The 13266-nt window shown below is 38.1% G+C and overlaps 1 protein-coding gene across 3 annotated transcripts in view; it reads left to right on the top strand.

Annotated features, from left to right (window-relative positions):
- Positions 1-7730, top strand: part of LOC124646088 (serine/threonine-protein kinase 26) — an 81648-nt gene extending 73918 nt beyond the window's left edge. The window contains exons 7-12 of one of the 3 annotated variants that reach the window (XM_047186130.1): positions 479-645; positions 1367-1498; positions 2183-2278; positions 2513-2623; positions 3705-3778; positions 4804-7730. In XM_047186130.1, the coding sequence (XP_047042086.1) occupies positions 479-645; positions 1367-1498; positions 2183-2278; positions 2513-2623; positions 3705-3778; positions 4804-4813 (590 nt within the window). In that variant the 3' untranslated portion in view covers positions 4814-7730. Of the gene's footprint in view, positions 1-478; positions 646-1366; positions 1499-2182; positions 2279-2512; positions 2624-3704; positions 3792-4803 lie in introns of all 3 variants that reach the window. The other 2 variants (XM_047186131.1, XM_047186132.1) reach the window with 2 other exon arrangements.
- Positions 7731-13266: the final 5536 nt, after the last annotated feature.

Raw genomic sequence — 13266 nt, 5'->3', positions numbered from 1 at the left:
AGCGATGTTGTGTCTTGTGTAGACGGTGTTAGGTTACAATTGGAATGATTGGGTAAAACCAGAATAATGGTAAGGGATATTCTGTCTTATGTTGTGGAAGTAAGGTTGTAATTGGAATGATTGCTGGGTATAAATAGATGGCGAAGATAATGGTATGGGATATTGTGTCTTATGTGGGTGGTGTAAGGTTGTAAATTGCAATGATTGCTGGGTACAAGTATACGTTGATAATAGAATACAGAAATGATGAAGATGCATGTTGTGTTATATTTTGATTATTTATAAGGGTGCTAATTGCAATGGATGGTGATGTACCAAAAAGTAGAGATGAAGGAATGATTGATGATTACAAAAATAGTTGGTAAGACTTAAAACGCCGATCTGTATGTGAGCAAACAGTTTTCTATTTTTCAATCATCAGTAAAATACCACTAATTTATATTACAACAATCTTAAACAAGTTTTATTCCATTTCCAGTGTCCCCTCGCGACGCAGTAACAGTATCAGGGTCGGGCAAGCAGAACGGAGCGTTGAACCCCCGCAGCTCGTCGCCGACGCCCGAGCCCGCGCCCGCGCCGCCGCCGCATGCGCCGCACGTGCCGCATACACCGCCGCACAACAACAATACTACTGATAAACATACTGTATGTACCTGATATTATGATCTCTTACTGAAGAATGGCCTGAAAGAATAACAAATTACATAGCCTCCCAGTAGATATAAAGCAGCTGATGTTGATATGATGCAAAACTTTTTCAAAATCTGATACAGAACACAAGTTTGACACTCCCTTTCCGTCCACAGCTGAAACGGTGTTTATAAACGCACTGATACAAATTTTGACGTCATAGTCGATTTTCAGCAACGGCAGCTGTTCTTTTATAAAGAGATCAGCTAGCTGCACAAAATCCTACTTATATTATAAATGTGAAAGTTTGTGAGAATGTATGGATGTATGTTTGTTATTCAATCATGTAAAAACAGCTGGACCGATTTGATTGAAATTTGGTATGTAGATAGGTGATACCCTGGATTAACACATAGGCTACTTTTTATCAACACACCACGCGGGCGAAGCCGCTGGCGGAAGCTAGTATATAATAGTGCAGAAGCATTTGCGCAGCTCAAACCCACTCCCTATTCCCTTCTGATAGCCCGATCGGACTGAAACCCGATACAACCGAAAAGAGATCAGAAATTAAAAAAAAAAATATTCAAATGAACATTTTTCACTATAAAAAATATGTATTTGATATATGATATGTATTTCACAAATCAACAGCACTTCTTTCCATTAAGGATATGTGTGTACAACAATAACCGTAGAGAAAAAAATAATACTAACATAATTAAATCCCTCCCAGCCGCGGCAGTCGTCGAACGTGCCGCTGAGCGCGGAGCCGCGCGGCAAGGAGCGCGGCGACCGCCCCGACCGCGACCAGCGCAAGCCGCCCGAACACGCGTCCGCCAGGGACACCAACCTGTATAATAAAAACGTTAGTACACGCACACAATATACCTAGACAAAATCCATCCATACATCCATCACAGCCTGCAGGTTGTCCGTCTTCAGACGTAGTCCTCCAAATCTTTCCATTTCTGTAGTCAAAATCAAAAATCATTCATCCAAACTCGGCTGCAAAACAGCACTTTTCGAACGTCAAAAAATACAAAAGACCGACCCCAAAACGCCACTTCCTATTCCTAGTTTTGGGCTTACCACCTTCCTTAATACATATATTTAATTCTAAGCACAGCTTGTGCTTAGCATGGTTCTGATTTCATTGCTATATTAGTAACATACATAACTTTTTAGTGATAATACCCAGAATAGGTAATCAAGCTTCATGGAATTCTAGTCTTTTAAAAAATATTTTACTTCATATAAGAAGGGGCACATCCTTGCTTGAACATCCTTGGCAGTCGTTACGGGTAGTCAGAAGCCAGTAAGTCTGACACCAGTCTAACCAAGGGGTATCGGGTTGCCCGGGTAACTGGGTTGAGGAGGTCAGATAGGCAGTCGCTTCTTGTAAAGCACTGGTACTCAGCTGAATCCGGTTAGACTGGAAGCCGACCCCAACATAGTTTGGGAAAAAGGCTCGGAGGATGATATAAGAAGGGGCATACTAACCTTGCAAGTTTTAATAGTTTTCTAATTGCAATTTTTTATTTGTTTCCAGGCTACGCCTTTAGACCACAGAGGAACAAATAGTGAAGAGAACAAAGTGAAGAGGCACCCTTATCTGCAGCAACTAATATATCCACTACTCAACGAGGTAAATAATAGTTTTTTTTTTAATTTATTTACCCATAGTAATGTGAAAATTGTAAATAAAATTCCTCTACCATTCTTTGAGCAAACGCTGTTAGTTTGCATATTACGAAATAATGAAGTTTAGATTAGCTTGTAACAACTTTGAACTTTGTAGATTTGCTTCATGGTGACAAGTTATCTCCATAGGATTGTTTTAATAGAGCATATATAACAAAGTGTATCGTCCTGGGTGCAGTTGTCCCGCAAGCACGGCGGCGGCAGCGCGGCGGCCATGGAGGAGCTGCGCCGCGCCTTCGAGCACGCCGAGCGCGCCGCGCCGCACCTCACGCGCGCCTTCGTGCAGCAGGTACTGCCTAGTCCATGAACTGCGACCTTCAGCATCATACAAACACCTCTAAGGCTAAAAGACAACCCCGCCAGTTCGAGAGAGTTACCGCGGCCCTGGTACATAAAAGGCCTACGAAGGAACATGATGGATTTTCTGTCAGTAAAAGTCTGACACTCCCTCACCGCTAACCCACAGCGAGAGGGGTCATTTGATGATTTTTGCTATTGTTAAAAATAAGGCCAAAGGCAAAATAAACGTAACTTTTTCTTAAAACAATTGTTTAGTTTAAAAAGTGAACATCAAAAATCATAAATAATCATAATCATAAAGCTGCGTCTACGCTAGGAGAGCTGAGCACGAGCGGAACACGAGCCGAACAAAATATATAATTTTAATTGTAAATTAACTATTCCTATTATACCTAATGTTTATAACTACCGCCATAATAATTTAGAATTAGTTTTAAGTATTTTTAATGTACTGGCATTAAATGCCAATTGTTGCTGTGCCCTAACAGGGTCCACAAATGTACGTAGCTGTAAGCTTATTGTGACGAATATGAATTCGTCTAGTGTGGACCAACTTACAAGCCTCTAATGAGCGCGCTGCGAGCATTTCGTTCGTGCTCGGCTGCGTTCCGCCTGTTGTCGGTTTTTGACGAACACAAAGGGACACAAAGGGAGGGAACAGAAAGGGGCAAACAGTGATCGTTGTAGGTTCGTTGTACGTCTACACTTGACGCCGCGAACGACAAGCCGAGAACGGTTCCGCTTGTGCTTCGCTCGTGCTCGGTTCGTCTAGCGTAGACCCGCCATAAAGTTTTAAGAATAGCCTACTAGGATGCTCATGTCAGTACTGCCAGTAAAAAAAACTAAAATTAAAAGTCGGGGAACTGTCTAAATGAGTCTCTTTAATATTCCTAAAAATAATTCGTGTGAACTTGTAAAAAAATTGCCAACGTATATACTACGATTGTTTTCATATATCTTCAATATTTACAAAAAAAAATACTAAGTACCAAATATCACCACCATGCTTTTTCATTGAACATTTTTTTTTACATTTTGGATAGATGTTAAAATACAACTTATGTTTACAGGTGGTGCAAAGGGTGGCAACGCAGTCCCACCAGCCGTCGCCGCCCGCTCACGCGCCGCCGCAGCAGTGGATGAGGTAGGTTAGTGAGGTACCTTCATATCCAACATTTTATGCACTGCAACGCATATCATATGCACTGGTGTTGGGTATCCGGTATGGAAATGTGCATGTCTTCTGTAATGCTTTAGTTTTTTTTTCGTTCAAACTAATACGTATATATCGGGTGTGTCGTTCACAATCACATTAAATCATATCGCATATACTTTATGATATTCTATGGCGAATTGTAAAAAAAATAACCTAATCCATTCAGTGGTTTAACCACAGGAGTCATTTTTCGTTTTTATAATTTACAACATCATGTGTAAAGCAGAGATAAAGTTAGGAGTATCGTATGTTTTGATCAGTTGACAGCTGTCAGTTTTCAAGGGAGAATTTCAGTTGTTTGTAATGACTGACTTTTATATGGTGTTCTAATTTTTGCACATTTTTATTCCATTTACTTTGTTTGAAAAAAAAAAAAAAACATTTTTTTATTTTTACGTAATTTTCTTTTATCTTTGTGTTAATCGACATATATTAACCAGTATATTAACGCATTTCATTTAATGTGATTATGAACGACACACCCGATATTTAGGATGGCAGGAGTGGTGGGTAAAACTTAATTTATACTTCGATAGTATAAGTAACACAATAAAGAGGAGAAGGAGAGCTCTAGAGGCTCTGAAACTATTGAATCAATTAGAAAAAATATTTCACTGTTGGGAAGCTACATTATTTCCGAGTACCATAGGCATTATCTGGGTACGGACAGTAGTTTCCACGGGACGCGAGTGAAACTGCGGCAAAGCAGCGGTATTTTTTTCTGTTAATTTGTATCATTGAGGCTCCGAAACTGCAAAACCGATTTGAAACATTTTCACTGTTGATAACCTACACAATCTCCTGGTGACATAGGCTAGATTTTATCCGGTTATGGGAAGACATTTCCCCGGGACGCGGGTCAAACCGTGAGAAACAGCTAGTAAATTGTATCTTTTCTTTAGGATAAGTCCAAAAAGATTAAAAAACTAATGGCCATTTATTTGTGTACGCAGGGACCTATAATAGCCGCAGGCTGGCGCCACTCGCCGCCCTCGGGGATGAGACTTCACCGGTCACGAGATCAGCACGAACTATTGACTCCTCACTGTTACCTTCCACTCGCAACTGTCGGCTAGTTGACGCCATCGATCAATACACATTTACTTTACAAACCAACTGCCACTTTAACATTATTTTCCAAAGTAAATCGGGTCTATGAAGTGGCTTTTTAAAACAAGTTGTGCCTTGAAACTTATTGGTCATAGGAGTCAACTACCCAAACCTATTTATATTGTTATCATTTGCCAGCAAATCGGGAGTCAACCTCGTCATCTGAACTCAGCACGAACACCTACTCACATCAATTGCCATTTTATAAAACGTTCTATTGTCACCTATTAAATCTTCGATGATTTAACTCAATCACTTAATTGTTGGATCTATTTCTATACAGTAAATGTTGAAATACGTTTTATTCTCATTTCCTTGGTCTGTGCATTATCTAAGTGAGGAAATATTTCGACGGTCCACAGTTACAGTTTTTCTCGTGTTAATAAAGCTGATATATTTATAAGATTTTCGTTATCTCAAGATTTGACATTGAGCCGTTGTGTTCTTATCAAGTCACTGAACGCTATCTTTTATAAAATGTTTTTCATTTATAAATGTTTCCGCATTGCGAACATTTTCTGTCCAATAAGATTATATTTTCCTGCTGTGATCATCATTATTATGTATATTGTGAACTGAACCCTGTCGAAAAGATTCTTACTTCCTACCACGATATTGACAAGGCATTCAAGTATTAATAAAGCCTTTTGTTCAGCTAAACAAAATTATGTTATTGTAACGACGATCGACGTGTAGCCGCAACCGAGTCACAAAGTTGCAATGCCATAGTGTAATAAAATAATTAAAAACTATAACGTAATAAATACTTAAGATGGTTATGTCTTATAATATTTTATATTATGTGCATTATTTGTGTAAATATCAATTTAGTTGTCATGTCATAACCCTTGGTAAGTATGTCGTGTTAACCTGTAACAGTGGCTTGATACTGTAGGTAACTAACTGTATGGTAACGTATACGGATGTGTGTGTGACACACGCGTGTGTGTGTGACGCTTGTTTGTGTTCACTGTCACTTGTTTTAGTATAATTTCCCCGCGGCTGTTTGTTGAGTGCTTGGGTTTGTTTACAACGGTATTGGATCTTTTTTTAACTTAAATATTCGTGGAGAGCTCATTCGCTACACTTCGCCAATATTTTGCCATAATTATTTTTTTCTAAAATTATTTTTTACTAACACGATCGTTTTGTATAGTGAAGTCTGATTAGTATTGTGATCAGTCGTCTAAATTCTAACATATTTATATGCTTTAGAAATCGATGTTTGAAAACTTTAGAAAGTGTTAAGTGTCATTCCAAACAAAAGACAATATTGTCAGCATTTATAGATTATTTGTTTGAAATAATTTGCGTTGATTATTGTGAAGTTGCAACATCTGTGAACTGTGTCCGTTTATGAAAATTGTTATAAATTCCCGTAGTTTAGTTATTTGAAGCTTAGTTTTAGTTGTGTATTCGGCTACTTACTATTTGGAATTAATTAGTGACTAATACAAGTTCTAAAAGATTAATAGTCCGATCACTGTTTCATAGTTTTGTTCATAATTAGGAGAGAATAATGGTAGAGTGATTCGAAGAAGGATTAAAGTATTTTGTTAATATAAAATGATGCTGGCACCAATGACCATGCGGTGTCGTTATAAATATAAAAAACATGCTTAATATGCGACAATATTTAGCAATTGGGAGTATATAGAGTATATTATAATGAAAACTACAAACATTATTATTGCTGTGTAAAAATGTAAACCTAATATAAATGTAAATTATGTAGTATAATATAAAGCTGTTTTATGAAGTGTTCTTATAAGCATATGGAGAGTGGATATTGTCTTTCCAATTTACCTATGTGGCGCAGGCGAGAGCGCTTCCCGCGTTCTTCATAACGTCTAGTTTGTAGTGTCACGTACCTTGCTACACCATGTAGGAAGGAACATTATATTGCCTCTGACGCGTAGTCTGTAAGTGTGGCGGGAAGCGTTCTCGCACTGCGAACTATTTTGCCTTGAATTTTTGTTTTGCCATGTGAAAATATCATGGAAGATGTTAGTTTGATTTCGATGGAAGATCAAAAATTATTTTTCCACTTGATCGTATAAATAAAGCGTGTAGTGTTAGAGGTGGGCGATAATTGTTGATTATTGATTAAAATTAGGTGTTTGTGGCATTGGATAGTAGTTGAGACGCGTTGACATGGTAGTGTGCGCGAGCGGCTGCCGGCGTGACGTCACACCCGCGTGACGTCACCGGCGTGACGTCACACCGCCGCTCGCCGCACTCACTAATGGAGTGTAGTTATTGTTATCTTCGGATGTTGCAGAAATGTTTCGGGATCGCGTCGTTTGGTTCATGGGTATTTGTGATCATATTTGCATAGTTATTAAAAAAAATAAAAAAATCTATATTATTATAATATAAAAGTCTGTATTGAAACCGACAGTAGTTATCAGTAGTAGTGTTATTGCGCGCACCACGTTTGGATGGCTTGAATTGATCGTTCGGATGCAGCTCCCAAGACGTTTGCCGTTCTGTCGGGTTATAAATACCCGTGCAGTCATATTTGCGGCTAATTAAAGGAATAAGAGTTGCGGGTAGTGCATATGCGTGAAGCACGTGTGTGTCAGTGTGACGCGCGCACTAACACGTCATAAAGGAATAAACTCACGCCCTCCACTCGTGCACCAAGTACCAGCTAACGGCGCGTACCATTAGTGTAATGGTCAATTAATGTTACAGCGTCATCATTCTAACACGTTTATGTAGGAAACAAATTTGACTCTGAATAAAAGAAGTTATTTAATTTTGGAAATGTTTGTTTCATTTTAGTTAACCCTGATCATGCAGAATTATTTACTAAGAAATTTTGAATCCCACCTCAATACCTCATCATCAATACCCTCTACCTTGCCTCAAATAGAGAGGGTTATAGGTACCTACTACTTTAGCCTACCCATCCCTCCAACTTAGCGTGTGCGTTCGCGCAGCGGAATGTTGTTGAATTTAAAGATTTTAATTATGCAGATAATTAGTGTAAGGCGTCCTATAATTGTGTATGGTAAATAAAAATTTGTGTATGCAGCCATTGTGGAGAAATTCACCAAAAACAGATTCCGCTGGGCGAACGTTGGCGAACGTTCTCCTGGCGGAACTTTTTTTTAATCCATAGACTTTAGAAGAAAAGAGATGTGTCCGAAAATTAGTGTGTATTTGTGTATAATTGATTATGTATGAATGAAATCAGTGCATGCATAAACTTCGGAGAAATTCAAATTTTCGCTACGCGAACGTTTGGCCATTAGCTAGTTTTCATATAAAGCGCTTTCATAGAGAGCTGTAGATTTTTACATACCGTGTTTTGAATTTGTTTAAAAAACAGATTTAGAAAAAGTCGTAGGGTTTAAAAGATAAAAATATAAACGTAAAATACACTTATTAGGTCTTAGTTCTTAAAGTATGCAGTTTGGGGTCTAGATTTTCACGTTTACACAAACCTTGTAAGTGTCTCCAACATGTTGCCAAGTATCAATGATGTTCCGTTAGTAATTAAAAAGTTATAGGATATTTTACCATGAACAAATCACTGTTTACAAAGCAGTCGAATATCACGACGTTCTAAAGGAATTGCATGGTAAAATGTATGCCAATAATTAGTTTAATCATTCAACTATTCACTTGCAAAATTTCATGTCATTAAATTCAGTAATTAAAGAAAGACAATTATAATACTGACGGAGCATCGAAACCACAGCGTCATCATTCTACGTAAGGCTGCCTTTTAAGTTCTGTCGTTTGCTAACTTCCCGAGATTATAAAAAAAATATATATATGCCACTTTTATCTTCTTGAATTTAGAATTCGAAATCAAAAGTATGTTTTTAAATTGGTCGAATAGTTTTATTGTATTGTCCATTCCAACGTGGCAGGTCGGTTGTAAAAATGGAAATGTCTAAGGAAAATTTGCGTGCGATAATTTTCTAGAACTTTAAAAGGGGTTTGTCGCGACTTTAGTGCTTTGAAGAGATTAGTTCTGTATTTAGTAATGTAGCACCATGCCTTAGGACCGTAGAACTCTAATATTTAGGATTTCAACGTGGCTACTCTAGCCTCAGTGACAAGCCACGTGAAGGTCGTCCAAAAAGCGCTATGACGGAAGATAATATCGACGCCGTGTGTCAACTAATTCTCGCAGACCGATATGTAACATACTGCGAAATAGAGGCATCCGTGGGCATTTCAGGGACCACTATCCAAAAAATTCTGCACGAAGAACTTGGCGTAAAAAAGTTGATCTCTCGTTGGATACCCCATTTGCTTAGCGACGACTAACAAACAGCCCGTGTAAGTTGGTGTCGCAAAACTCCGCAGCGATTTAACGGAGGAGAGTCAAAGCATGTCTATGATATTGTCAAGGGTGACGATTCTTGGATATATGCTTGCGATCCATATTCCTAGCAGCAGTCAACTGTGTGGGTCTTCCAAGACGAGCCAAAACCGACCGGAGTCGGTCGTTCAAGAATCACTTAAAAAAAAATAGTTGCCTCGTTTGTGGCAAAGGGTGGCCACCCCCCCACTATTGTACTAGAATATTGCAAAACGGTTACCGCTGACTAGTATACCACTATTTGTTTGCCACAAGTCATCACCGAATTTAGAAAAAATAATTCAAGACGTCGAGTGATCCTGCACCATGACAGTGCAACTTCGCACACCGCCCGCCAAACAAATACGTTTTTGAATTCCCAAAATGTAGAAATTTTGGATCATCCACCTCACAGCCCTTACTTAAGCACTAACTATTTTATTACATTCCCCAAAATTAAGGAAATTCTTCGTGGTCTACCTTTCAGCACACCTGAAGAAGCTGTTGACGCTTGAAAATAGGCCGTATTGACTACCCCCACTTTGGAATGGAATAAATATTGCAAAAACTGGTTTATACGTATGCAAAAGTACATTAAATATCCCTAAGTATTCTTAAAAAAACAATAAACAGTAATAACCTATTGAATTGTTTATACTAATTTCAAACGACACAACTTAAAAGGCAGCCCTCGTAACACGTTTATGTAGGAAACAAATTGACTCTGAATAAAAGAAGTTATTTAATTTTGGAAATGTTTGTTTCATTTTAGTTAACCCTGATCATGCAGAATTATTTACTAAGAAATTTTGAATCCCACCTCAATACCTCATCATCAATACCCTCTACCTTGCCTCAAATAGAGAGGGTTATAGGTACCTACTACTTTAGCCTACCCATCCCTCCAACTTAGCTCTAATGTGGGCGCATACCTTTATGAGGTTAAATGTCCAGTAGGTACAGTCAACTTCAGGTCAGTGGTAACAGTTTTATAGGAAAATCGTACCTACTTATTACTTTGGAGTTAAGGTGCATGACAGTTACCACTGATGTGCGGTCTACCGTACCTTCGCAAGCTTAAATGATGGTAAGTATTATAGTTCTTCTGGGGTAGTACGGCACTGCCCTACAAGCCGGCGATTCCCCCTAATCAGGAGATGGGTGTGACTGGGTGACGCGAGACATGGTTCGCCATAGCCAGCATACATCTTTGGTGGGATCCTAAGGGACTACTCACACTTATTCAAACAAGTATAAAATGAGAACAAAAATGTGTTTTTATCATGCGAGTGCTTTAGATGGAGATCAGCGCTGATCTGCCGCGTTCGACGCTGAATGGGGCGGAACAATGCTGCACACGTATGGTTCTCAACTCCTTGTCGACAAGTTGCAACCTGCATAGCTCCTGGATAGATTTGATTTATTATTATGCACGCAATATCCATCTGAAAATGCTCTTTGAATTTAGTATTATATTGTTTTAATTGGGGTACCAATGTCGCGTAGGTATTCTCCAACCAAATTTCTATTTACCCAAAGTGGGTCGACCCACTGTCGTTTGCGTTTTAATTTTTTAAGCTTATTTTTTCTATGTAACGAAACGACAAAAATATCGCACATAGAACTGTCCATATTGAGGGCACAATACTAATTGAGTAGCTGACCGTCTTCGCAGCATATTCAGCGCCGTACGTAGTAGATAAAGCATTTTAGCGGCGATAATACTCTTACGCCGCTGATAGAAGTAGAACTGAATAAGTGTGACCAAAACCGTTCAGCGAAACGCGAACAGAGTTGAATGTGTGTGTAGTCCCTAAATCTATGGCTATAGCAAAGATATGGTACCTATGCTAGATCGGCAATACGTGATAGATGGCAATTTTTCCGTTTATTAAAAGTTTTTCACGTGTTTCGAAAGAATCACAAGAATGGAATGACGCCGGTTGCAAAAGAAATTGGGAAAGAATGTATGAAGCTTGGTCCAAATATCCACCACGAATGACACCTATATGATTAAATAGTCCGCTTAATATAGAGTAACTTTTACTAAGAAAGTAAAAAAAAAAACAATGCCAAAAAGTTATAGCCAAAAATGTATCCTTAATTTTCAGTAGTTTTTGTATGTTATCTCATTATTCTTTTTTATTTTATTCCACTTCCATTTCCGTACTTTATCTAAAACTTAGGCGAGTAACACACATTTGCACCATTTAAAAAAAATAACTTAGACTTGTGTTTTATAATTCCGATTATGAGTCTGCGAGCTAAACAACCCATATTTTTCTGCCTGATGGAGGTACGAATAACTAACCAATTGAGGCGCCAGAAGTGCTTGAATATACCCAGCGGTTCTTGTATCAAGGGAAGTTCGATTTAATTAACTGGTGGTGCCTTCTCTCTGTAATGAATAATTTTAATTTATATTTTGCCAGATGTTACAGAAAGTACAAAAATCAAACATCACGAAAAGTAATTGAAAAAAATGAAATTAAAAAAATCTATGAAATGCGCTTTTTGATTTTGCTATAACTTTTGTCTGGCAATTTTTTTCTTTTTTACTTTCTTAACAAAAAATGTTCTGTATTTAACGGGCTATTTGACCATATAGGTTTCGTTGGTGGTGGACATTTGGACCGGAATCGCCCATTGTCCTTTGGCGGTAAAGTATGACAGATAGACAAGCCTCTTTTGACAGAAATTGGGAGGATATTCTCGATTTCTATACAGATATGACAGAAACTCTCGATATTTCTACAGAATCAGGACTGCTTCTTCACATCATTGCTGTGTTTTCGCAGACATATAATGGGAGTATATGTCGCAGGGATATGATAAAAACGGGGATTTGATCAATTCCCTAAGGGATTTGATCAAATCACGGAGGATGGTAAAATAACAACACGATTTTATCTTTTCCCTAAACAAATCTAGTGAATTGAACAAATCCCTAAATTGGTTCAGTGAAATGACAAAAAAATATGTCAGTTCTTGTTTGTGTCGCGCTTGCAAACGCTAGGCAAACCGTAGGTGTCTGTCACGCACGATGCAAAACGAATAGACGTGCCTGTAAGAAAAATAATGTTTTATGTAATTCACGATGCCACAAATCAGCTACATGTTTTAATGAGTGATTATTACAAATAGGCATATCATACGCAACTAAAATATTTTTTAAAGAAATTTTTGTTCATTCTTTCAAAAAAAAATATTGTTCTGAGTAATGGTGATTTTTTATACCAATATTTCCTTGTATTGCACACACCTGATTATCATAATTATGAAGGTATATCCTACCAAATAAACCTTTAAAATATCAAAGCAAATTATTTTTGTCATTTCACTGAACCAGTTTAGGGATTTGTTCAATTCACTAGATTTGTTTAGGGAAAAGATAAAATCGTGTTGTTATTCTAACATCCTCCGTGATTTGATCAAATCCCTTAGGGAATTGATCAAATCCCCGTTTTTATCATATCCCTGCGACATATATACCCTTTACTAGTCTACAATATGTCTCATCATGTATTCTATTCCTGGTATTTCGCAAAGCTGTGAGTGCAACACATGTCGGTGGCGCTAGTGACTCGTCACCTCATCGTCGGATGCCGGAAGTTTAATGGAGTCCTGAATTCCTAATTGGCTGCGTGTCCCAGCTCATTCGAATGGCTCCAGATCGAACGAATAAGTATTTGTGTGGTCTGCAGTCTGCAGATAAACTTGTATTGCAGATTCTGACTGCTATGGAGATGTATGGAGTGATTAGCTTGCTTAAAGTTATACAGTAACACCTCGCATTTAAATTTGAAGTTTTGTTTTAACGCTAGTTTTACGTACAACAGTATGACATTACCAACATTACCAATTAGGTACAAGATTCATTATAGCAGTAGTTTCTCCAAAGAAGTTGACAAGCTCGCAAAAAAACTCAGATGCTCGAAGCAGCGGATTAAAAATATGTTCTTTACCTACCCCTGTATCTGTATTT

Source organism: Helicoverpa zea, chromosome 3, assembly GCF_022581195.2.
Source record: "Helicoverpa zea isolate HzStark_Cry1AcR chromosome 3, ilHelZeax1.1, whole genome shotgun sequence".
Taxonomy (NCBI): domain Eukaryota; kingdom Metazoa; phylum Arthropoda; class Insecta; order Lepidoptera; family Noctuidae; genus Helicoverpa; species Helicoverpa zea.
Note: the sequence above shows the minus strand (reverse complement) of the source record. Positions and strands in the feature narration are given on the sequence as shown.